This window comes from Gallus gallus, chromosome 28, assembly GCF_016699485.2.
Source record: "Gallus gallus isolate bGalGal1 chromosome 28, bGalGal1.mat.broiler.GRCg7b, whole genome shotgun sequence".
NCBI lineage: Eukaryota > Metazoa > Chordata > Aves > Galliformes > Phasianidae > Gallus > Gallus gallus.
This window is the reverse complement of record NC_052559.1, coordinates 3,770,121-3,794,026: the sequence shown is the minus strand read 5'-3', so window position 1 is coordinate 3,794,026 and position 23,906 is coordinate 3,770,121. Positions and strand designations below refer to the sequence as shown.

Here is a 23,906-nt window from a genome sequence, read left to right as displayed (position 1 = left end):
CCCCGCTCCCTTTGTCTGCCTCGGGGCGGGTGTGCGCGGCGCGGCTTTGCACGCGGGGACTGTGGGTGTGCATTGCGGGGGGGGGGCGATGCGTGCAAGAGGTGTGCAACGGCGGCACGTGGAGCAGCACAGGGTGTGCACGTGCGGTGTGCAAGGGGGGGTTGCACGGATCGGGGGGTTGGGGCGGGGGGGGGCATAGGGGCGCGCGCCCGGCTCCGTGCTGCAGCGCGCGGGGGGGTGCGTGGTGCAGGGGCGGCGCGTGGCGCAGGGGAGGGGGGGTCTCATGAAGGCGGGGGGGGCCGCGCACAGTGCGGGGGGTGGGGAGGTGGTGCAGAGCGTTGCGCAGCGCGTGGGCGCCGTGCGTGGGGGGGATGCCCGGTGCGGGGGGGTGGGGGTTGCAGGGGGATGCCCGGTGCGGGGGAGGTCCGGGGGGGGGGGGGGGGATGCCCGGTGCCAGCCCTGCGCGGCTGCGCGCACTGCGAGGATCCCGCGGCCACATGACCGTATTTCCCCCTCCGCGGGTTCCCCCGCCCCCGCAGCTCAGCGCTCGTTGCCATGGCAGCAACGATTCTTCCCCCCCCCTTCACCCCTCCCCGCCAATTCGCTGCGGGGTGGTGGTGGTGGGGGGGGGGATGCAGAAAGGGAGGGGGAATCCCTGAGGGGGGGCGGGGCGGGGAATCCCTGAGGGGGGGCGGGGCGGGGAATCCCTCCGCTCTGCGCTCCGCCGCCCCCCCGCTGCGGGAACCCGCTTCAATGCGGGGGGGGGGGGAACCGCCGCCCTGCACCGAGGGGGGGTGTGATGGGGGGGTTCCCCCGTTGTGGCTCTCAGCGCATCCATCTTGCAGTCGGAGCGGGGGGGTTTCCCGGTAATCCCGGCTGCAATGGGGATCCCTGCGATGGGGGGGGGGTCCCGTCGTTCCCCCCCTTTAACCCCACTCCTGAGAGGGGAGCGGTCACCCTATTCCCCCTCCCCCGGCAATGGGGGATCCCTGCAGCAGGAGGGGCGCACCCCCCCCATTCGTTCCTTCTCACTCCCCTCCCCCCTCCCCCAAACCCGGGTCCCCATCGCACCGCAGTGTTCGGGGGGGGCACTCCGCGACCACAGCCCCGCGCTGCGGCGGAGGAAGAGGAGGAGGAGGAGGAGGAGGAGGAAGGAGGCAGCGCTGCACGGAGCCCCGCAGCGCACACAGCCCCACCGCCGTGCAGGGAAAGGGGGGGGGGGCGGACAGGGAAGGGGCACCACAGCCCTCCTCCCCCACCCTGGGATATGGGGATGTGAGGGTGGGGGGCTCAGGGAAGGGGGGAAAGAAAGGGGGAGGCGGCACTCACGTGTGCGCTGTTCTGCACCGCGGAGCGGCGGCGGAGCTCAGAGCCCCCCCGGGCTGCGGGGAGAGGGGAGGGGGCAAATGGAGAGGGGCTCTGCGGTGTGGGGGTGGGGGTGGGGGAGGGAGGGGGAAGGTCTCACCTCGGCTCTGCCGGAACGCAGCGCAGCCTCGGGAGCGGCTTCCAGTGGGGATGGGGCTGGGAGAGCCCCTCCGCCTCGATCCCACGGCTCCACGGGGCGTAACCGGCACCGAACGGGGCCGAACCGTGGCCGAACCGGGGCCGGTGGGGCGTTGGGAAGAGCCGCTCTCCCCCCGGCCAGCGGCTGCAGCCCCACAAAGGCCGGCCGTACTGTTCCCTCCGCTCCCCAGCACGGATGGTGGGCCAGAGGGTGGAAGCATCCCCCCCCCTCCCCCCCCACCCACCTCCCCCCCAACCCCGAGAGCGCAGCAGGAGCCAGCCAGCCCCCAGCCCCCCACCCCGAGCCCTCCCACAAACCAACAGGAGTTTGGATTTTTTGCTTTTTAATTGGATTCAAACACAACAAACTTCTCATAGAAGGTGGTGGGGGGGATGGGGTTGGGGGGCACCGCCTGCTCAGTAAGGAGGAAGCGGAGCTCAGGGGCCGGGTCAGCACCCAGAGGATGGAGCTGCTGCCACATGGGGGGCTTAAAATTACAAAGGGGATGTGAGATGTGAAAGGGGGGAGGTGGGGGGCGGGGGGGGGGGGGGAGAGGAACACCGTCTGCTTGCTCCCAGCAAGGTGCAGGATTCGTGCCTCGGTGCTGCCACAGCCCCCAAAGGAGCTCAGCGCCTTCTCCTCTGCATTGCCGTGGGTGCTGCACACAGCCTGGGGGGCAGAGAGGCTGTGATGGGCTCTGGGGTTTCATGGCCCCTCCTGCGGGCTGCACAGCACATCATTGTGTGAGTCTGGGGCATCAGCAGTTGGAGAAACAGCGGCTCCCCATCGTGGGGGGGCTCTCAGGGTGCAGCCCCCCCCCTCAGGAGCACTCCTGGCCCTGCATGAGGCTCTGAGATCCCCCAGGAGAGCCCACCAGGAAAGTCACAGTCCGGCATTCGTGCCCCACGATGCACACAGGGCAGCACCACAGCACGCAGCTCTCCATCCCGTCCCCATGGAGGCAGCTCGCTCTTCACAACACGGCACTGATGGAGCCCACGTCCCCATCGAGGTTCATCTGCAGTGCTGGGTGGGAGGAAAGGAACGCGAGGCAGCAGCAGCAATCACAGCTCCAGATCTCTTCGGGGACGCCCCAGCACCAACACCGACAGCAGGACCAGAGGGCACAGAGTGCCTTCCTCACGGCGTGCTCAGGACATCTGCAAGAATTCAGCTGGCAGAGCAGAGTGCAGCACAAGCGTGGTACAGACGGGGACGAATGCACTGTGGGTCAGGTCCGGGTGTGGGCAGCACGGGACCCCCACCTTACGGGGTGTGCATTGCAGGTGGACACCCCGCAACGGGGGGCTGGGAAGCACGTTAGTAGCTCTCTGTAAGACACCAACCGAAGTCAGAAGCACGCAGCAGTGTTAGCGTCCCTATGGAGCTGCACGGGCTGCGCAGGGGAGTGAGTGCGTGGGGACAGCGGGGTGCTGGAGTGGGCTGTGGCCTCGTGCTGGTCTTAAATCCGACAACAGGGAGAGACAGAAGGAGGGAGAGGGGAAGGGAAAGAAAGGAGAGGAGGTTCCTCGTGCCTCCACCCGAGCAGAGCCCGCGGCTGCAGCCCGCCGTCCGTGGGGGTTGATCAGCTCTCATTCTACTTCTGGCTGTTGTAAGCTTTGTGCCTCTGGTTCATGGGGTTTTCTGGGGACTTCATCCACTCCTTTTTGAGGAGCTGCTTGAGCTGGGACAGGCGCATGTTTGGGTTCTCTTGCTTCAGGCGTGGCAGATTGACCTCTTCAAAAGCCGTGAAGGCGGCTTTCATCCGGCGCTCGGGATGTCGGTCCACATCATTGGCAACGCTGGTGGGAGGGAAATCAGACAGACATGCATCAAAAACACCTCCCAGCAGGCAGCGCCGCCTGCCCAGCTCTGATCCCGTCAGTGTAACCAAGTGAGCACGGAGGAGCTCCGGTGACAAAGCAGAAAACCCCACGACGCTTCCCCCTTTCTCACTTGAAACGCTCCACGGGGCAGCAGGGCTCATTTAGGGCAGGAGGGCTCATTTAGGGCAGCAGGGCTCATTTAGGGCAGCAGGGTTTGCTCTCCCCGCTGAGGCAGAAAGTTGCAAGCACGGCGTAAGGAGTTCAGACAGGAGGGAGGGAAGGCCAACGTCTGCACCAACCGCCTGTTAGGAAAGCAAGACCTCAAAGAAGAGCAGCAGCACAATAAGGCCGACTACCTGAGGACGGCGATGGCATCCTCGATCGTCCTGGCCTCCACTGTCCCTTCCTCCAGGACCCGTCTGTTGATGTTCTCCTCCAAGGGGACCTCCAAGTGAGTCTTCTCCTTCTCCGCTGCACAGGGAAAGGGAAAAAGGAAGGACTGCCAACGTCAAATCCTGGCTGCAACGACCTCAGGAGAGGCACAGCCTTTTCCAAAGCACTGAGGGAAGTGCAGAGAAAGCTCAGCCTCAGTCCACAGCCTCGGGAAGCAGCTCTGCTTCTCCACCTCGAGGAGACAGGAGGTCTCTCTTTCCCCCCCATGAATGCTGGGCAGATACAGCAAAGCCGCCCGCAGCTCCTCCTTCCCGAGCAGCCCACCCCCCTCCTGTATCCCCCCCCGTTCTCGGGGCCTTTCTGTGCTCCCACCAACCTGTGTCCGCATTCTCCTTCTGCTGCTGGTCTTTCCTGATGGTCTCCTCAATCTGAGCCCTGGTGACTTTGCCCGGTGTTGCCTGTTTAGGTGACTTCCCCTTCAGCTTGGAGTCCTCCTCTTCCAGCAGGCGCTGCAGCTCCTTCTTGCGCTCCAGCTGCTCCAGCCGCCGCTTCTCCCTCTCCTCCTGGAACAGAGAGGGGACAGAGTCACCAAACGTCCCTTAGAGGAGCAGGAGAGCATCCTTTGGATGGCAACAGGCACCTACAGCTAACAGAGCACTGCTCTCCCCCTGCAAGAGACACGGGCTGCTCCCCACAGCCCCCAGCAGGACCTGCAGCAAGCTGCAGTCAGCCCAGGAGGAGCACAGGGGCAGCCGCCAGGGCTGCTAACAATCACATGAAGTTCTCCACTTTGATTTTAATAAGCGGTCGGAGGTCGAAAGTTCAGCAGTTGTTTTTGTAGACAAGTGTGCTGAGAGGCCGCTCGGGTCCTCGGGTCTGGCTTGCGTTCTTCCACAGAGCCAGGGCAGGGGTGAGGCAGAACCCAGCCAGCAACACGGCTCTTGTGTTGATTTGAAGCACTCCACGGGGAGTTTAAGAGCCACTTTGCCCTCCAAGGGCCACTGAAGAGCGTGCCAAGGCCATGCAAAAGGCCCACAGAGGCTTTCAGCACATCGCCATCGATTCCTCCCCTCCCTGAGAGTGCAGAGTGTGGAAAAAAAGAGGACCCAATGCAACAACAACAACCATCTCCGCGTAGGTCGGGGTCACGTGCTGCAAAGCATTTCGTTATGTGGACGCTTAATTACGGGCGGCATCCATTATTCACGGGGATGGCACAAGCGAGTGACTGAGCATTAGGCAGGAGGGTTTACTCTGAGGCAGCTGCACGGCAGCTCTGCAATCAGCTGTCCTGGGCGCCGTGTCAAAGCTCAGAGGCAGAGCGAGGCACATCACGAGGCTGGGGCTCGAGCCTCCACCAGGCAAAAAGCAAACCCAACGTTAAGTCGCTCCGCAGCTGAAGAGTTTAAAGGAAAACCCACGGCAAGGAGGAATCAAAGAGCTCGGATGCTGAATCAAACCATGCCCCGGGGCTGCTGCCTCCCAGACCCGGCGAGGAGCAGACCTTCACCCTGGGCTGAGATGGGGAAGCCTCGCCGGGGCCCTGGCCAAGGATGGGAACGAAGCCATTATGGGCACGAAGCTTTTATTGCAGTTGGCTGCCTGCAGACTCCTGGTCATTAAACGCTCAGTGCCAATGCCTTGAGGCACAATGCCCTGGCAACCCGACCGTGCAGGATTTCAGAGTGCAAGCTCAGTTATGACACCAGCTTTCCCTACCCGAGTCTTTCTGGGTAGCCTCCTCCTTTTCTAGTAAACATCAAGCAACAAAATGGACTCAGCACCCCTCATCAGGGGGCTGCTGGCCTCTCCCCAGGCAGGGACAGTGTCACAGGAGGGGGAGGACTGCCCGTGTCCCTAAGGACAAACCTGCAGTGCAGTCTGCAGGAGCTCTGCCTACCTTGCAGCCGCTCCATTACATGCAAAGCACACGCAGGAGAAGCAGCGCTGGGAGAGGATGTGGGCAGCGTGCCCAGGACGTCAGCTTGTGCAAGGAAACGTCCCCTGGCTGCGTCCCACCCCGACACAGGTGTGGCTGTGCAGGGCCACCAGGTGCTGGGCTGCAGGAGAGGCTGTGGTTTGCATAATTCAGGAGGCACAGAAGGAGCAGAGATGAGCGTTACCGATGTAAGGGAGGGGAGCAAGACATTTCAGAACAGAAGTGTTATTTATAGTTGGAGCAGCTCATCTTTTACCCCTCCTTATTCCAGAGGAGAGCCGTCATTCGAGGCAGGCAGCCCAGCAGTCACACACACAGCCCAGCTGGGATGACAACACGTCTGACAGCACAGAGATTTGGGGACAATCGGGGACAGTGCCCTGCTGCTGTCAGCCCCTTCCCAACAAAACCCCCCCCAGAGAGGACACAGCCACCTCCCAAAGGGGGAATCAGGCCGGAGCAGGGTGCAGAGCTCGTCCTGCCGCTCCCCTCCCTGCTCCTGCTGCTGGGAGATGCTGCTCCCTGCTCTGGCATTTGCCATCGAGTTGCTATTTGGGGAAAGCAAACAAGGCAGCCCTGCCACTAATTTGTCACAGGCCATGCGAGCTCTGCACGCTCGGGTTTCCCTGGAGGACCGTCCACTCCTTGGCTCCCGCTGCGCCTGCAGGCGATGCTCCCCAAGCAATGGACATCTCTGATCCTGAAGCCTCTCCCAGGTTGGGCCAAAGCAAGCTAATCCTTTATGAGTCAGCTTAAACGTCCTGATGAGAGGGCAGCTTGCATTTGCGTAAGCGAAACGTACAGCAGAGCTATTAGTAAACCGGAGGAGAAATGAACAGTTCCCTCCCTCAACATTGCTGCGCTCCACGGGGCGCCAGGAGGAGCAGTGGGCGAGATTTCTTTAAGTGGACAATTCTGCTCACGAGGATTTGCCCGTTAAAAAGCTGGTTTCCAGCCTGGAGCTGAATCGTCTGAGCAAAAGGAAATTCATTAGCTTTCAGAACAGTTCCCCACCTGGGAGACGGGAGGAGAACAAGGTCCCACGCACGTGGCTTTGGGAGCAAGCGGTCAATAGAAGCAGCGGTGCTCCCAATCAACCTCTTAGCATGCAGCCCCGAGGAAGGCGGAGAGCCTGCTGCCAGCCTGGCCAAGCTCCTGGCACGGCAGAAAGGCAAAGTGATGAGGAGAAACGACGGGGCTGCAAAGAGAGAGAAGCAAACGCAGCGTGCAGCACGTCCCACTGCTCGGCAGGCTGCCTGCTGCACAGCAGGGCTTGGAGATGGGGTCACCCCCCTGCCCTCCTCCGTCCCCAGCAAATCCCGTAGCGATGCTGGAGCAAAAGGAGGTCGGTTCTGGGGTCTGAATGCCAGCACTCAGCATCGGGTGCTCACTCCGTTCTCTCTCTGCCCCCGTGTTTCTCATTTAAGCCACGGGATTTCAGCTTTGCCAACCTGGCAGCACACAGCCATCCTCCCAGGAGGGACAGCAGTCACTTCACCCGTTTCACGTGTCATCTGAGTAAGACCCACTGCTCGCAGCTGAGTAATTCCACGCTGAATCAGAGAGACAGTCACTGCTGGCCCGCAGGACGATGCCAAGGATGCTGGATGAGCAGGAAGGTGCTGAGGGCTGGCGGGCAGCTGGCAACCAGCAGCAGGGAGCTCAGCAAGCACAGCTCAGCCAGAACGCAGCCTGAACAGACAGACAGACAGCAGGAGCTGGGGAAGGAGATGGGAACTGCACCCTCCCAGCAGGGACTGCAGCCAGAGAGCAAGGCGTGAGCCCTGCAGCGAGACCTCTGCCCTTGGCAGATCCACCACCAGCCCTCTTCCCGTAACACCTCGGTGCTTTTAATGCCTTGTCACCCTTCCAAGCCCGCCTGCAGCTTCGCCCAGGACCCGTCTGCAGCCATTCCACCAGCAAACACACTTTAGCTAATTGTGTGGAGAGAAGGAGAGGCGCTGCAATGAGGCAGATCGGGAGCGGTGTGCTCTGAACCACAGCCGAACTGCATACGGAGACGGGCAGAGACTGAGAGCAGAGAGAGACCTGCACATTAATGGGGAAACAGCTCTCCGGGGAAAAAACCTGTGTCTGTCAGCAGGGAGCATGCAGATTCTGTGCTTTCAGCCAGAGCCCTCCAGGGAAGATGGCAAGCTGTGCCTCGTGCTGCAGTGCCAGGGGAGGCACACACATGGCAGGCTGGTGGCATGAGCTCAGATGTTCCTTCATGCATCGCAGAGCCACCAAATGAGTGTCATCCCCTATCAGCAGGGATCGGCCGTGACGGCTGCTCCCAGAGCTGGGTGGTGCTGAAAGAAACCCCAAAACCACCAGGCAGAGCCAACGAATCCCCCACCAAAACGGCACGCTGCCTTCTCGTTGGCTGCTCAGAGGGCCATCCATGGGGTGTGGAAGGGATGGAAGGCGGTTTGTTCTGCACACGTGTCCTGCTGGGCCGTGGCCCAGGGCTCCCAGCCGTGCCCATCCGCTCACGACACAGAGCTGCTGTTAACGTGTTACTGCCATCACCCGGAGAGCTGGGGAAGAGCTGGGGGAAGGCAGGAGGGCTGTGTGAGATGCAAGGATGTGGTTCTGCACACCGTGACCAGGAGCAACACGCTGACAGTGTGGCAGCAGCCAGAAGGGCAATTTCCATGCCAGCAACACCAGCAAAAGCAGAGCCCCTCCTGCAGGGCAGCTCCCCACAGAGCCCCTCCTGCTGCATTGAGCCATGGATTGCCAGGAGGTTCCTGGGAAGGAAATGCACTCAGACAGCATTCTGGTAGAAGTCAGAGTCAGGAGCCACAGCCAGCAGCAGGGAGATGCTCCCATCAGGCTGAATTTCCCTACAACATCCCAAACCCAGGTGACAGAAGGAGGTTCCATCTCCTCTCCCTCTGGCAAGTTCTGTGCTTGCAGAGCAGCACTGAGGGGAAACCACAGTACTGTGTTCCCTAGAGCCTTGTGTGAGGCCCTGAGCAGGACCCAGGTTGTGGAGCTAACAGCCCAGGTGCCCCTGCTGAGGTTCCCATGCCCCTTTCTTGCAGGAGGCTGTTTTGGAAGAGCAGTAAAGTAGGTCACTGCTGGCAAAGAAAAAAAAGTCCTTAAGCGGTGCAATAATAAGCCCTTGTTCCAGGAAGTAATTAGGCAGCATTACAGGATTGCACAGGGGAACAGCATGCAGGACTCCGAATTCCAAATGTCAGGACACATATCAGGGGGGGAATTCACAGCTCTGGGGTCACGGGGACACGTTGGCCTCCTGCCTGCCCAAAGTCAGCACACGGAGCTCAGTCAGTGCCAAACAGAGCAGCACAGAATCAGTAACCCCATAAATTCCATTTGTATCTCCAGTAGAACCCTTCCAAGATAGCGAAATGGCAAACAGATTGCTTCAGAAGAGGCAGATAAGTGGCCTCTAAGAATCACTTCTGGAAAAATCAGCACAGTCAGAAGTTTGTCTTATGCTGAGGCAGGATAACACTGCCAACCAAACTGCAGGTGAGCTCTGATGAACCCCTCTGGTTTTTGAGGCAGACTGGGCGGAGTGAGCTGCTAAGAGCAAAGCAGGGAGAATCTTAGTTTTGAGAGGTAACTGTGATACGTGGCACACTGAGCTGGGGAGAAGACCATGGGGTCGTATTAGACTCTGTTGAGTTCTTTCATTTCTTTTTGTAGAAGGAAAAAATTAAGAACGGAATCCAAAGGAGAGGAACGAAAAGCCAAAGATCTGCCTGGTCAAAAAAAAAAAGCACCACAAATAATGAAACCCCACAGCAGAGTTCCTGAGCGTTTCCTTAACTCCACGGTTCCTGTAAGGCAGCTTTGACTCCATTCTTTCAGGAGGCGGTTCTGCAGTCAGTGAGATTCCTCAGTCACACATCCAACTCACACCCACCCCCACGCTCTGCTTCTTTTAGCTCCCAGAGGGGCGCTCACATCAGCTGCTCTGCCCCAGAGCTGAGTGCAGGGCGACGCGTGCAGAGCCACAGCTCTGCGACAGAGGACGAGAAGCGACCCTCCCCGAGCAACCTGACAGCCACTCACCTTCCTCTGCTCCTTCCTCATCACGTGTTTGTCATCATCCTTCCAGTAGGCATCTTCCAGCTCCTGCTGCCTCTTGGCATCGGCTGCTGCCTTTGCCTCAGCCTTCCTTGCACGGGCAGCAGCCGATTTGGTGTTCTCCCCTTGGAACTTCTTGGGCATCACTCACGGTGCTCTGCGGAGAGGAAAAGAAGCAACAGAGAGCCTCAGAGCCCCGCCAGGCCCTCGGGATCAGCGCAGCCCCTGCGAGCAGGGATGGAGCCTGGACCCACAGCTTTGTGATCACAGCCCCACAGCCCGGGGGGGGCCTCGGGGCGCTGCTCCCACATCTCTGGCGCTGGGAGATCAGCTGTGGCAGCACTGCCGACCCCCCGCCCCCCAAATATAGCCAAACCCGGCTCCCCCAGCAGCCCCCACCCCCCGTGCAGGGCCGCGGGGGGGATCACGGTGCCCACCGGGAGGGCGCGGAGCCGCAGGAGGGGTTCCACAGCGGCAGCACCGAACGTCACACGGATGAAAGGCCCCGGGGAGGGCGCGGCCCACGGACACAACGCCAACAAAACGCACCTGAGAGGCCCTCCCCGCTCAGCGCCCGCACGGCCGCCGCCTTTTGGAATTGAAACCTTAACTTTTAACGGCAGTGAGGGCGGCGGCCCATGGCGCAGCGCTCCGAGCCGGAGCTCATCCCCGTGATGACCCCGGACCCCTCCCGAGCTCCCCGCCGCCCCGGGGCCGCCCGCCCCGTTCCTACCCGGCTCCGCCGCTCCGCCCGTCGCGCGCTTTATGCGTCATCACTCCGCGCGGCGCATCCCGAGGGGCGCCACTCCCGCAGCCTCGGAGCGCTCCCGCCGCCATCTTTGTTGAGGGCACGGCAAGGCCACAGTGCCGGGAGAACGGCGGAGAAACGGTGGTGAGAGGGATACAGCCCGTAGCCGTAGCCGTAGCCGCATCCCCACTCGCATTACAGGGAACGGACCGCGAGAAGGCCGCTCTTCTCCCACCGCTCCGGTCACCGCTCGTGCCCGGCACAAAGATGGCGCCGCGGTGCCACCACCCAAAGATGGCGGCGGAGGCGGGCGGGGCTATGAGCAACTGGTGGGCGTGGCCTGTCGGGGGTCTGTCACACAATGTGGGCGGGGCCTAACGGGGTGTGTCCCGTTGTCCCCCCCGGTGGGCGGGGCTGATCGTGGCCACGCCCCTTCCCCGCCCAGCGTGGACCTCCTCCCTGTGCCCCCCCGACCCACGGACCCTCCCCGCATCAACACAGTGACACACGGACGCCGTGTCCCATGGAGCCCCCGCCTCATTTATTGTCCCCTCCCGGAGGGGGGACACCGACACAGGGGGTGCGCATCGGTTCCTGTGCCCCTCCCCCGTGTCCCCCCCCCTCCCCGTGTCCCTACACGTGGCTTTCCTGCAGCAGCTGCTCGGTGACCCCGCGGTGCTGGGGGGGGGGCCGTGCCAGCAGCACCGGGGGGGCTTCGGGACACGGCCCCCCCTGAGGGTCTCTGCAGACCTGCAGAGAGGGGAGGGTTGAGCAGAAGGTGGGAGGGGGTTTTCTGTGTGGTGGGGGGGGGGGGGGGGGTCTGACGGTGTTACCTTGGTGGGACACCCCCCTGAAGGCGCCGTGCCCCCCGCTGGGGACACAGAGGATGTCTGCTTGGTGATGTCCCACCAAAGCACTCCTGGGGGCAGCTGTGCCCGCTTGGTGGGCCCTGCAGGGGGGGGCACAGCGGGGTGTGAGGGAGCGGTGTGGGGCAGCCCCCCCCCCCCCCCCTCCAAATATAGCCCCGGTGCCCATAGGCTCACCTGCCAGGTAGCTGAGCAGCACCCCTGCCAGCACAGTGGAGAGCGTCCCCAGTGCCCCATAGTACAGATAGGAGATGGCATAGAAGTCACCCACGATGGGAGGCCTGAAGGGAATGGGGGGGTGTGGGGGGGGGTGACGTCACGGCCATCAGAAAGGCAGTGTGACGTCGCAATGGACAAAGGAAAGGGCAGTGTGACGTCACAATGAGCAAGGAGGGCAGTGTGGTGCCCCAGAGGACAAGGACAGCACTGTGATGGATGAATAAGGAAACTGGTGTGACATCACTGCGATCAAAACAGCACTGTGACGTCACAGCAGTCAATAACAGCGGTGTGACATCAGAGCGAATAAGGACAGCATGGTGATGTCACTGGGAAACGCCCCCAGCCCACCATACAGGAACAACAGTGTGTCCCATCCCCATCCCCATCCACATCCTCATCCTCATCTCCATCCCCATCCCATCCCATCCCATCCCATCCCATCCCATCCCATCCCATCCCATCCCATCCCATCCCATCCCATCCCCATCCCCATCCCTATCCCATCCACACCCCATCCCCTCCCCATCCCATCCCCATCCCCGCTACCCATCCCCTCTCACCGTGCAGGCTCCCTGCTGGGGTGCTGGGGGGGCAGTGGTCCCATCAGCAGTGTGTGGTTGGTGCTGGCAGTGTGGTTGTAGAGTGGGCAGTGGGCTCCAGAGGCGGGCAAGACACCAGCAATGTTGGCAGGGGCCGGGTAGAGGCTGCCACCCACTGCCACCCACAGCGAGAGCGTGAGGCCGACACTCAGACCCCCAAACACACCCTGCAGGGCGAGCAATGGGGTCTGCATGGTGCTGGGACCCCCAGCCCCACGCCCCCCCGCCCGCCCAGCACTCACAGCTGTGTTGCACGCCGGCACGAACATGCCCAGCACGAAGGCTCCCAGCAGTGGGCCGCCGATCACCCCCATGACGGTGAAGGAGCCCTGCAGGGGGACCCCGAGGTGCCTCGAGGGCTCTCCATCCACCAGCCATGCGTGGTGGGTGCGGGTGCAGAGCAGGAGGGGTATGGGGGGGGGGGGCACTCACCTGCAGCACACCACCGCCCAGCAGCGAGGCCAGCGCAGCCACCGTGATGCAGGCAGTGCCATAGAACAGTGCTGTGGGGACAGAGGGGTTGGGGGGGGGGGGCTGTGACATGGCACGGCAGTGCTGCATGGCACGGCACAGTGCGCACAGCGTGGCACTGCACGGTGCAGTAGAGCACAGCATAGCATGGCACAGGGTGGATGGCACAGGGTGGATGGCACAGGGTGGAATGGCACAGGGTGGATGGCACAGGGTGGAATGGCACAGGGTGGAATGGCACAGGGTGGATGGCACAGGGTGGCACAGCGCAGCACGTGGCACATGGTGGCACGTTGTGGCACAGCGTGGCATAGGGCAGGGTGGCATGGGGGCCGTGCAGCAGTCCCATCCCCACTCACACAGCCCCTTGGAGATCAACATCAGCCTTCGTGGTGACAGCGTGGGCAGCCGGGGCTTCACCAGGTCCTCCACGGTGACGGCTGCCATGGCGTTGATGCTGGTGGAGGCGGTGCTGGGGGAGCACAGCGCTCAGCCCTGCACCGCACCGAGGGTGGGGACAGCACAGAGCCATCCCCTCCTTGGGGACGTTGGGGTTCCCCAGGCGGCCTCACCTCAGGGTCCCGCTGTAGGCACAGGCCAGGAACAGTCCGGGTACCCCAGGGGACGTCTGGAAGATGTCAAGGACCAGGTAGGGCATGTACTGGGGGGCACAGCCGTGTCAGGGGGCAGGTGGGACCCCCGTCCCCGTCCCCGTCCTTCTCCCCGTTCCCCCTGGCTGCTCTCAACTGAGTGCTCAAGAGGACGGATCCGGTGCAGCCGTACCTGGTCCGGGGCTGAGATGTGGCCGGCCAGGAGGGGGTCACAGTCCTTGTAGAGCACAAACATCACAAGGCCACAGGCCACCGCGCTGGAGACGATGCAGAAGAGCCCCACTTGATTGACCAGCAGCGCTCTGCAGGCACAGAGTGCGATCAAAGCACGGCCCCGCTGGGCTCAGCAGGGCTGCAGAGGCAGTGCAAGGCTGCAGGAGCCATGCAGGGGTGCAAAGGCTGTGCAGAGGTGCAGGATGCATGCAGGATGGCGCGGCCAACTTCCCAGGGTTCCGTGCATCCCACCCTTGCAGTGCAGCCCCTCACCCCCACACACCGGGGGGTTATGCCCCCCAGCTGCCCCCCGCCTCACATCCTCGCCTCCCTCTCGCTCTTGCAGGCCACGTAGCGCTGGACCTGCGCCTGGTTCACGCCATACATGGACAGCCAGACCAGCGTGCCGCCCAGCAGGAAGGTCCAGAAGGTGTAACGGCTCCGTGGGTCGAAGTCAAAGCTGAGGGCAGAGGGTGAGAGGGGGCAGCGCGGGCACTGCAGCATCCCGGGGAGGGGGGGGGGAAGGGGGCACACAGGGACTCACTCGCCCAAGTTCACCCTGGAGCCGTTGGTGGCGATGGCCAGCGCCCTGGAGGGGCCCCCCACCAGCAGCAGCCCCCGGATGATGACGGCGAGGAACCCGGAGAGCATGACAAAGACCTGGAAGACGTCGGTCCAGATGACAGCCTTCATCCCGCCCTGCACCAGGGGGAGCACGGTGAGTGCCGGGAAGCCAACGTCCCCCCTGGGACCCCCACCGTGCACTCACTATGGTGGTGTAAAAGGTGCAGATGGCGCCGGTGGAGAGCAGAGATGCCCAGATGTCCAAACCGGTCACTAAAGGGGAGATGATGGTGATATGCGTTGGTGCTCAGGGCAGAGATGAGGGGACAAGGACACATGGATGCTGTCCCGCATCCCCCCCCCATACCTTGGTTGAGGATCAGGGCAGGGGCATAGATGACGATCCCTGTGTACAGCGTCTGCAGGGATGGGGTGGGGGGTGGGGGTCAGAGCTGCGCCCGATGCCCACGGGGGGGTTGGGGGGGGGGACGTGGTGTGCTGGTGCTGCCCCAGCGCAGCGTGCGGGCGCTGGAAAAACACTTGGCTCTCCATTCCAAACAGCCATCCCGCGGGGCCGTGTTTGCTTTGGAGCCATGGAAAAAGCACGTGCACGAGAACAAGGGGGCTCTTAGGGGCTGAGCACAGCGGGGACCCCCATCCCCACACCCCCCCCCAAGGGACTCACCGTAGCCACCACGTATTGCAGCGTCCCGCAGAGCCGCACGCTGCGTCCGAAGCGCCTCTCCAGGTACTGGGAACAGAGAGGGAGTGCATAGGTTTGGGTGGCAGAATCCCATCCCCTGCCCACCCTGCGGGGGGATGCAGTCCCCCGTGCCCACCTCGTAGGTGCTGGTGAGCCCCAGGCGGTAGAAGACGGGCAAGAAGAGGTACGCAGTGAGCAGCGTGTTGAGCAGCTGCCCCAGGCACATCCAGAGGAACTTGGAGCCGTAGCGGTACGCCTCTGCCGGCACCCCCAGCACCTGGATGGCCGACATGAAGCTGGCCGACAGCGAGAGCCCCACCGGCACTGCTGCCATGCGCCGACCGCCCATGAAGAAGTCCTCCGAGGTCTTCTGGCCACCTTTGGACAGCCCATGGAACAGCCCGATGCCCGTGGAGATGAGCAGCATCAGGCCAAACACGCCGTAATCCCAGAGGCTGAAGGTGAGGGGCTCCGGCGCCCACATCTCCGGGCTGCCCGGCGCTGCCAGCGCGGTGGTGGTGTGGGGTCGGCCCCCCCCGGGCACACAGGGACAAGGAGCTGTGTGTGGGACAGGGCGCAGCAGTCCCAATGTGTCCGGGGGCAGCGGCACTGCAGCAAGAGGGAGCACCGGGTGGTGATGGAGGCGCAAGGTGCGGATGAGAGAGCATGGAGAGGAGCATCACCGCATCGCCATCCCTGCGCCCATCCCAGTGGAAGGGTGCAAAGGAGCAGCCCCAGAGAGCACCCCCAAACAGCCCCAGATACCCCAAATACCTCCCGATCCGAGGCACACAGCGCTGCCCTGTCCCACCACGGAGCGAAGCAGCCGAAGGACACGGCCGGGACGCAGCAATCCCCCAAACCCAGCGCAAACACGGAGCGCTGAGCACCACTTATCTCCCGCCGGTGACAAAACAAACCCAACCGAAACCTTTACCCGGCAAAAGCACCTCCCTTGTGAGCTGCTCCCCCAAGGGCTGGCAGGGATCCGGCCGCGACCTCGGCGGGCGCAGAGTGCCAGAGGGGCTGGGAGGAGGCAGGGTATGGTGTGGGGAGGGACGCGGAGCTGCGTGGGGCCGCGGCGATAACCCCTTCCCTGCCGTCCACCGGTGTAGGGTCCAAGGCCTGAGGGTGAGGATGGGGCCGTGGCTCTTCCCCTCAGGGCGCAGTGACAATAGGGGCAGCCCTCCTTCCTCATTCCCAGGTGTAAGAGCTGCTTTGTTCCACCCAGGGCATGTTGGTCCCCACGCCTGAAAAGCAGGGCTGCAACCCAGGAAGAGGGACTGTCCCCTCTGCAGGAGGATGTGCCGTCCCCGCGGGGCGCATCCATGCGCTCCTGTGTGTCATAGGGCACATCGTCCCCAGGGCATGGCTGCAGCGATGGCGCATGGTGGCCTTGTCCCTAAGGGGCAGCACCCCATCCCTGCCTCTCTGCTGCCTTCGCTTCTTTGAGCAGCAGAAAGGGGGAAAAAACTGCTGCCCCCCAACACCCACCGGGCCACACAGCATCGGGATGGGTGCATGGGGTTCCTACGGAGACCCGGAGGGGGTGGGCAGCTCCCAGTGGCGCTGGGGGGCTGCGAGCAGCGTGGGGGGGACATGGGGTGCGTGGGGCAGCACTGGGCTGGGGGCCAGGTGGGACAGGATGGGACACGGGGCAGTGCCCACTGCTGCTGTACCCACAGCACCGGCTGGGAGCGGGGGGTGCCCAGAGCAGGGGGTGCCCTCTACCCCTGGGGTGGCTCCTTAGGCCCCCCTGCCCCGCGCCCCCTGCCTCGTCAGGAAGTTCGCTCTGCTCAGAGGCGTTGTGGGCAGGAAGGAAGTCACCATGGGGACTTTTTGACGCTCGCAGCCACCTACGCAACCCAAAAAGTGCAGCCCCACCCAGGACAGAACACGCAGCACCAGTGAGGCCACCGGGACAGCACAGGTACCGTGGGACATGGGGGGGCTTTGTGGGCTCCAGCAGACCCCCCTGCACGGGGATGGAGCTGTGTGCTCTCCAGGCCAGGTGTGATGCAGGGCACGAGCGCATCCCCGGGCTGGCTGCCGCACAGCACCCAAAAGCAGCAGCGTGCCTCAGTTTCCCCATCTGCAAAATGAACGCGGGGCAATGGGTGGTGGGGCCGAGCCCCAGAGACACCGTGGGGTTTTCCTTCCCACTTCCTGGGGATCTCAGATCATGGGGAGCACACGGGGGTTGGGGGGGGGGGGTACACGGGGACCACACTGAGCACCGCTGTCCCCGCAGTGCCCGCCATGGCCCCGCTGGGCGAGGAGACGCCGCTGATCGGTGAGCGCTCCTGCAGTCTGTCCTCCTCGGAGCCCGGCACGCTGCAGGTGTACCTCTACCACCGGGGACCCCATGCGCCCCCCGACTCCGCTGCCACCCTCACCTTCACCTTTGGCGAGTACACGGCCGAGGAGCTGTGCGTGCACGCTGCCAAGGCCTGCGGTGAGCGCCATCCCCCAGCTGTGCACCCATCCTGCGTGGTCACAGCCACGGGCACAGCGCTGTCCCTCTGCCCCCAGGCGTGCTGCCCATCTGCCACCCCCTCTTCGCGTTGGCTACGGAGGATCTCAGCTGCTGGTACCCCCCCAACCACCTCTTCACGGTGGAGGACGCCCGCAGCCAGGTGGTGGTGTATAGGATCAGGTGAGGACTCTCTAACGGCTGATAGAGGCTGTGCGGCACAGGACGTGGCACTGAGCCCAGCCAACAACCCCTGACAGGTTCTTCTTCCCCAACTGGTGTGGGCAGGGCCAGGTGCACCGCTTCCAGCTGCCAAGTGACCGCCCCAGCCCCGTGCTGGACTACCCTGTCATCGATTACCTGTTTGCCCAGGTAAGCCATGCATCCCTGCCTTTGGGCTGTGACACAGAGCCGGGAGGTGGCCCCGCACGATAGGGTTGGGGGGACGCACGGTTCCTGCCTCAGCCTCATGCGTGGAGCCGGGCTCTGGGGGTGCACGGCTGGTGCACAAGCAGGGCTTGCAGCGAGCAGGGGGCTTTGCCCCCGCCCTGAGCTGTGTCTCTGTCCCCAGTCTCGCAGTGACTTCATCGCGGGGCGCATGGAGCTGGCACTGAGCCTGGCGGGGCAGGAGGAGTGCCTGAGCCTGGCGGTGCTGGATATGCTGCGCATCGCCAAGGAGAAGTGGCAGAGCCCCAAGGAGGTCTTCAGCTGCGTCAGGTGAGCGGGGACCTCACCCTGGGGGGCAGGGGGCGCCCACCCCCCTTCCTACCTCACCTCCTGCCCCCCCCCCCCCCAACCCCCAGCTACAAGTCCTGCATCCCGGAGCAGCTGCGGTGTCAGATCCAGCAGCACAGCTTCCTCACCCGAAAGCGCATCCGCCGCCGTGTTGCGCAGTCCCTGCACAGGATGGGGGGCTGCCGGGTGGACGGGTGCTGCCTGAAGCTTAAATACCTGCTGGACCTGGAGAGGCTGCGGTGCTGCTGGGCTGAGGAGAGCTTCCATGCGCGCGGCCCCGACGCCGACATCGCCATCCACGTGTCTGCAGACAGCGGGGTCTCCTGGAGCTGCGTTGGATCTGAGGTGCGGAAACCCCAAGGAGGGGGTGAGGAGGGGGGTGGTGCAGCCGTAGGTGGGGAGGTGTGGGGGTCTGACCGTGGATGAGTGGAGTGGTGGGGGGTCATGGAGAGGTGGGGGGTCGTGGGGTGGGGGGGACGCACGTAGGGCAGCCCCCGGTGTCCCCGCAGAGCCGCCAGCACTTCTGTGACTTCCCCGACATCGCCGACGTCAGCATCAAGCAGGCGAGCCGCGACAGTGGCCCCGTGGAGAACCGCATCGTCACCCTCACCAAGACGGACAACAGGGTGCTGGTGAGCTTGGGGGAGGGGGGGTGGGCTGGGGGGGGTCACAGCACTCTGGGGCTCACTTTGCTCTCACCCAGGAGGTGGAGTTCCCCACGCTGCGGGAAGCGCTCTCCTTCATGGCTCTGGTGGATGGATACTACCGCCTGACTGCAGATGCCCACCACTACTTCTGCAAGGAGGTGGCCCCCCCCCGGCTGCTCGAGGACATGGAGAACCAATGCCACGGACCCATCAGGTGTGTGTGCCCCCCACCCCCACCCCCCCCCGGCCATGGGCTCAAAGCAGGAGGAAATTATTGAGAGGTGACCCCCATCCGCTCACACCGGGGGGGACGCTGTGGTGCGCACCGTCCTTGGGGAGCACTGCGATGCACCGTGGGGTGTCCCCGGGGTGTCCCCCCTTCTCACACCCGGCTGTGCTGTTGCAGCTCTGAGTTTGCTGTGCGCAAACTGAAGGCGGCGGGGTCCCATCCGGGGCTGTTCGTGCTGCGCCGCAGCCCCCAGGACTTCGACAGCTACCTGCTGACCGTGTGCGCCGAGGTGGGGCCCGGAGCCACACAGACCCCCCCCACATCCTCTCCACGTGGCACAGAACCCAGCACGGAGGGGGCACTGCCAGCAGTGTGGCCCTCCGGGTCCCCACGGTGCTCAGCTCCCTCCCTCCCCGCAGACGCGCTCCGGGCAGGACTACAAGCGCTGCCTGATCCACAGGGATGAGGATGGCAGCTTCTGGCTGGCAGGACTGGCACGGCGCTTCTGCAGCCTGCAGGAGCTGCTTGGCACCTATGGGTGCTGCGGGCTGCAGGCTGAGGGTGCCCACCTGCGCCTGGACACGTGTTGCCCACCCCTGCCCCGAGGTGACACTGCTATGGGGGGATGAGGGTTGTGGGTGGGGGGGGGAAGGCTGTGAAATGAGGTGTGCTGTGGTTAAACGCGCTGTGTGATGTCACACAGTGGGCTGCGTGGCGTTGCACGCTGTGCGATGTCACAGTGCAAGCAGCGTGATATCAAAGTGCAGGCACTGTGATGTCATAGCACAGCTCTGCGATGCCATAGTACAGCTCTGTGACGCCATAGTGCAGCCCTGTGACATCACAGTGCAGCCCTGTGACGCCATCGTGCGAGCAGCGTGACGTCACGGAGCGGACGTTATGACGTCACAGCCACCCCTCGCATTCCCCCCTCCTCCAGAGAAGTCCAACCTGCTGATTGTGCGCAGTGGATGCCCACGACCCCCCAATTCTCCCCCCGCCCCGCGCCGCAGCCCCAACCAGATGACATTCCACAAGATCGACCCCGAGAGCCTCATAAGGGTACAGCAGGACGGGGTGGGGGGGGCTGGGGGTCGGGGGGGGGGGGGGGGGGCCCTCCCCACCCAACATCCCGTCCCACGGCAGGGCGAGAGCCTGGGGCAGGGCTCCTTCACCCACATCTACAAAGGCATCAAGCGGGACCAGAAGGATGACGAGTTCTACCAGACCCCGGTGGTGCTCAAGGTGATGGACAGCAGCCACCGCAACTGCTCCGAGGTGAGCTGGGGGGGCCCCTCAGCACCCACCTGTCCACGTCCTGCCACCCCCTGACCCATCTCCCCCTCAGTCCTTCCTGGAGGCCGCCAGCATCATGAGCCAGCTGTCCCACAAGCACCTGGTGCTGCTGCACGGCGTCAGCCTCGGCAAGGACAGTGAGTGTCCCCTGTCCCCGGCCCCCGTGCCCTGCTGCCACCCCCTGTGTGCACGCATGGGACCGGCCTGCTCCCCCCGCCCTCAGGCATCATGGTGCAGGAGTACATCAGGCACGGGCCCCTGGACCTCTACCTAAAGAAGAACCACAGCGAGGGCAAGGTGACGACCAGCTGGAAGCTGCAGGTGGCCAAGCAGCTGGCATATGCACTCAACTACTTGGTAAGTGGGTGGCCAACGTCCCAGGCCCCCCCGCCCCACCATGTGCCCCCACTCCCATGCAGCTCTGTCCCCACAGCTTCTTGCACCTGTATTCCCATAGCCCCCAACCGCCCACGTCCCATGCATCCCTGTCCCCGTGGCTCCCACCCATCCCTGCCCCACATCTCCAAGCACCACTGTCCCTTTGCTCCTGCTGATCCCCCACACCCCACACCCACGGCCCCCCAGCCCCACAGCAGGGCTGAGCGCCAGGGCTCCCCCCAGCCAGTGCCATGCTCAGGGTCCCTGTGCCCCCCCAGGAGGATAAGAAAATCACCCACGGCAACGTCTCTGCTAAGAAGGTGCTGCTGACCCGGGAGGGGGACGCGGCCAGCAGCAGCCCCCCCTTCATCAAGCTCAACGACCCCGGGGTCAGCATCACCGTCCTGGCCAAGGAGTGTAAGTGCTGCGTGGGCCCTGGGGGGCTGTGCGTCCCCCCTTTGGAGGTGCTGAGCTGGGCCGTCCCTTCTCTCCAGGGCTGGTGGAGCGCATCCCTTGGGTGGCCCCCGAGTGCCTGAGCGACCCCCAGAGCCTGGCGCTGCCAGCTGACAAGTGGGGCTTTGGGGCAACCTTATGGGAGATCTTCAGTGGGGGCAACATGCCTGTCAGCCTGCTGGAGCCACAGAAGGTGGGGCTGCCACCCACCCCCCATGACCCTGCCTGTGTGACCCCACTCTGATGTGACCCCATTCCAATGTGACTCCATCCCACGGCACCCACCGTGCTCAGCTGCCTGCTGCCAGTCCCACTGCAGGGCCCCCTCGTGGCATTTCCCTGCTCTGGTGACCCCAAAGTGCAGTCACACTGTGCATGGGATGGGGATGGGGTGGGGATGGGGTAGGGATGGGATGGGATGGGATGGGATGGGATGGGATGGGATGGGGTGGGATGGGTTGGGGATGGGGTTGGGATGGGGATGGGGATGGGGATGGGGATGGGGATGGGGAAGGGGTAGGGATGGGATGAGGTGGGATGGGATGGGGATGGGATGGGATGGGGATGGGTTGGGGATGGGATGGGATGGGGGGGAGATAGGGTAGGGATGGGGATGGGGATGGGGTAGGGATGGGATGGGGTGGGGATGGGGGTAGGGATGGGGATGGGATGGGATCGGATGCGATGAGGATGGGGAGGGGAATGGGTTCCCCCAGCCCAGGCAGTGGCAGGGAAGGGCAGACCCCCCACACCGTGCCCATCCTGGCACAGCTCCGGCCCTCGTGCTCCTTCCTCTTCCCCTCCCAGAAGCTGCAGTTCTACGACAGCCGCCTGCAGCTGCCCGCCCCGCGCTGGAGCGAGCTGGCCGCGCTCATCGCTCAGTGCATGCGCTACGCGCCCAGCAGGCGGCCCTGCTTCCGTGCCATCATCCGCGACATCAACAGCCTCATCTCCTCCGGTGGGCACTGCGGGTGCGGGGATGGGCGCGGGGACGGGCGCCGGACCCCCACCTCACCACCTGCCCCCCACCCGCAGACTACGAGCTGCTCTCAGAGCTGTCACCCGGCGATGTGACGCTGCGGGAGAGCTGCTGGGGGTACGAGCACGTGGCGGCGGGGCACGGCCCGGCTCAGTTCGAGGAGAGGCACCTCAAGTACATCTCACTGCTGGGCAAGGTGAGGCCGTCGTAGCCGTGCCCTTTTCGGTGGGGTACCCACGGCCTCATCCGCGCCTTGCTGCCTCGGGGGTGGCAAAGCGCTGGGGGGGGGTCCGGGGAGCTGAGCGCCCACCCAGCTCTGCCCCCCCCCAGGGCAACTTTGGGAGCGTGGAGCTGTGCCGCTACGACCCGCTGGGTGACAGCACGGGTGAGCTGGTGGCCGTGAAGAAGCTGCAGCAGGATTCGGCCAAGGAGCTGCAGGACTTTGAGAGGGAGATCCAGATCCTGCACTCGCTGCAGCACGACTTCATCGTCAAGTACCGCGGCGTCTGCTACAGCCGTGGTGAGTGCGAGGTAGCGCGGACGAGGGGGCGGATCAGCCCATAGGGAGAGGTCGGGGAGGGGTCTGCACGCACCGTGCTGCAATAACCTGCAAGCTGCCTGCGCTCTGCCCGTGGCACGTGCGGGCTGCAGGGCGCCGGGGGCTGCGGTTGGTGATGGAGTATCTGCCTGACGGCTGCCTGAGGGACTACCTGCAAAAGAACCAGCACCGCCTGGAGCACCGCACGCTGCTGCTCTACGCCTGGCAGATCTGCAAGGTGGGGCCGAGGGGGTCCCGTTCTCCCACGGAGGGGTTGAGGCGGGGATGCGGCGATGGCACCGCGTCTGTTCCAAGCAGGGCATGGAGTACCTGGGGGCGCAGCGCTGCGTGCACCGCGACTTGGCCAGCAGGAACATCCTGGTGGAGAGCGAGACCCACGTCAAGATCGGTGACTTCGGGCTGGCCAAGCTGCTGCCACAGGACAAGGACTACTACGTGGTGCAGGAGCCCGGGCAGAGCCCCGTGTTCTGGTGAGGCCGCACGGTGCTGGGCTGGGGGGGGGGGAACCCTGGGACCTGGCGCTCAGAGCTCCCACCTCCAGGTACGCACCCGAGTCGCTGGCTGACAACGTCTTCTCCCGAGCATCCGACGTGTGGAGCTTCGGGGTGCTGCTCTATGAGCTCTTCACCTACAGCAATAAGAGCAGGAGCCCCTCGGAGGTGAGGCCCCCATCCCACCATCCCCCCCCCCCCCCCACTACCGCACCCCGCGCTCACTGCAATCCCACAGGAGTTCCTCCACATGATGGGCCCTGAGAAACCAGCACAGATCATCTGCCATTTGCTGGAGCTGCTGAAGGACTCCCGGCGGCTCCCGGTGCCCCCGGGCTGCCCCATGGAGGTGAGATCCCCCCCCCCAGCACAGTGGGGTGCCGGCCCTCCCCATACCCCTTAACGGCCCCGTTCTGTCTGCAGGTGTATGCGATGATGCTGAGCTGCTGGGCGTTCGCCCCCAGTGCCAGACCCACCTTCACCGAGTTGGCAGCCAGGGTTGAGGCACTGCGGGATGGCCGTGGCACCGCCCGTGGGTAGGGGGTGCGTGGACCCCCCCCCTGCAGCCCCCCTGCAGCCCCCAGCACGAGGGCATGACAGACAGACCGATGGACGCAGCAATGCTCCAATGCGTTTTAACCACTGCGGTTGTGCTGTTGTGACTCCCCCCCCCTACATTCCCCCCTCTTTTGTAACCGGGTTTGACCAATTTCAAGTAAATGATGGTGGAATTTGGCAAGCTGGAGTGATGTGAGGGGAATTCATGGCTGGGGGGATGGGGGGTTGGGTGTGAGGAGATCAGATATGTACGAATGTCCCCCCAGAGGAAGTGCAGCGGTGAGCTCAGCCCTCCCATGAGCCCCTGGAGACCCCTGTGGACATCAGTAGGAGGGCAGCCCGGGGGCAGCAGGGGCTGGGGGGGGACATGGGGGGCCTCCATCT

General features: G+C 64.0%; 3 protein-coding genes and 1 long non-coding RNA gene across 17 annotated transcripts; 2 read left to right on the top strand and 2 right to left on the bottom strand.

Annotated features, from left to right (window-relative positions):
• Nucleotides 1-1,830: 1,830 nt before the first annotated feature.
• Nucleotides 1,831-10,499, bottom strand: CCDC124 (coiled-coil domain containing 124). 4 transcript variants are annotated; one of them, XM_424681.8, is made up of 5 exons: nt 10,461-10,499; nt 9,713-9,884; nt 4,100-4,286; nt 3,687-3,801; nt 1,831-3,306 (listed from the first exon to the last, which is right to left on the bottom strand). In XM_424681.8, exons 2-5 carry the CDS (start codon nt 9,869-9,871, stop codon nt 3,102-3,104), a joined length of 666 nt encoding a protein of 221 aa, XP_424681.1. In that variant the 5' UTR covers nt 9,872-9,884; nt 10,461-10,499; the 3' UTR covers nt 1,831-3,101. The 4 variants fall into 4 exon arrangements, with proteins under 4 accessions (XP_424681.1, XP_025000068.1, XP_004950284.1 ...); XM_025144300.3 differs by having other exon boundaries at nt 10,165-10,483; XM_004950227.5 differs by having other exon boundaries at nt 10,277-10,483.
• Nucleotides 10,500-10,994: 495 nt separating this feature from the next.
• Nucleotides 10,995-15,743, bottom strand: SLC5A5 (solute carrier family 5 member 5). 11 transcript variants are annotated; one of them, XM_025144293.3, is made up of 16 exons: nt 15,499-15,743; nt 14,861-15,333; nt 14,707-14,772; nt 14,389-14,440; nt 14,227-14,294; nt 14,002-14,156; nt 13,777-13,917; nt 13,417-13,546; nt 13,206-13,294; nt 12,993-13,105; nt 12,595-12,665; nt 12,405-12,491; nt 12,124-12,350; nt 11,519-11,622; nt 11,309-11,424; nt 10,995-11,225 (listed from the first exon to the last, which is right to left on the bottom strand). In XM_025144293.3, exons 2-16 carry the CDS (start codon nt 15,206-15,208, stop codon nt 11,109-11,111), a joined length of 1,884 nt encoding a protein of 627 aa, XP_025000061.3. In that variant the 5' UTR covers nt 15,209-15,333; nt 15,499-15,743; the 3' UTR covers nt 10,995-11,108. The 11 variants fall into 11 exon arrangements, with proteins under 11 accessions (XP_025000061.3, XP_040509670.2, XP_040509671.2 ...); XM_040653736.2 differs by having other exon boundaries at nt 12,124-12,329; XM_040653737.2 differs by having other exon boundaries at nt 13,206-13,261.
• Nucleotides 14,038-15,501, top strand: LOC124417441. Its single transcript, XR_006932240.1, has 4 exons — nt 14,038-14,175; nt 14,583-14,769; nt 14,847-15,185; nt 15,298-15,501. It is a non-coding gene; the product is annotated as an uncharacterized LOC124417441 (long non-coding RNA).
• Nucleotides 15,744-16,928: 1,185 nt separating the features above from the next.
• JAK3 (Janus kinase 3) lies at nt 16,929-23,698 on the top strand. Its single transcript, NM_204996.3, is given in 23 exon segments — nt 16,929-17,179; nt 17,257-17,380; nt 17,458-17,569; nt 17,769-17,914; nt 18,001-18,277; nt 18,442-18,564; nt 18,636-18,793; nt 18,986-19,097; nt 19,228-19,414; nt 19,749-19,870; nt 19,955-20,086; nt 20,157-20,241; nt 20,328-20,461; nt 20,761-20,899; nt 20,977-21,128; nt 21,743-21,893; nt 21,971-22,110; nt 22,245-22,434; nt 22,566-22,690; nt 22,771-22,943; nt 23,015-23,132; nt 23,203-23,313; nt 23,388-23,698. Coding segments are annotated over 23 exon segments (3,324 nt in total). The 5' UTR covers nt 16,929-16,983; the 3' UTR covers nt 23,505-23,698.
• The last annotated feature ends 208 nt before the right edge of the window (nt 23,699-23,906 follow it).

Coding starts and splice junctions, on each gene's coding strand:
- CCDC124 (XM_424681.8), bottom strand. CDS start 9,871: ATGCCCAAGAAGTTCCAAGGGGAGAACACCAAATCGGCTGCTGCCCGT. Junction 4,287..9,712: donor TGAGGAAGGAGCAGAGGAAG/GTGAGTGGCTGT, acceptor TCTCTGTTCCAG/GAGGAGAGGGAGAAGCGGCG. Junction 3,802..4,099: donor GAAGGAGAATGCGGACACAG/GTTGGTGGGAGC, acceptor TTCCCTGTGCAG/CGGAGAAGGAGAAGACTCAC.
- SLC5A5 (XM_025144293.3), bottom strand. CDS start 15,208: ATGTGGGCGCCGGAGCCCCTCACCTTCAGCCTCTGGGATTACGGCGTG. Junction 14,157..14,226: donor GCACCTTTTACACCACCATA/GTGAGTGCACGG, acceptor CCCCTGGTGCAG/GGCGGGATGAAGGCTGTCAT. Junction 13,918..14,001: donor TCCAGGGTGAACTTGGGCGA/GTGAGTCCCTGT, acceptor CTCTGCCCTCAG/CTTTGACTTCGACCCACGGA.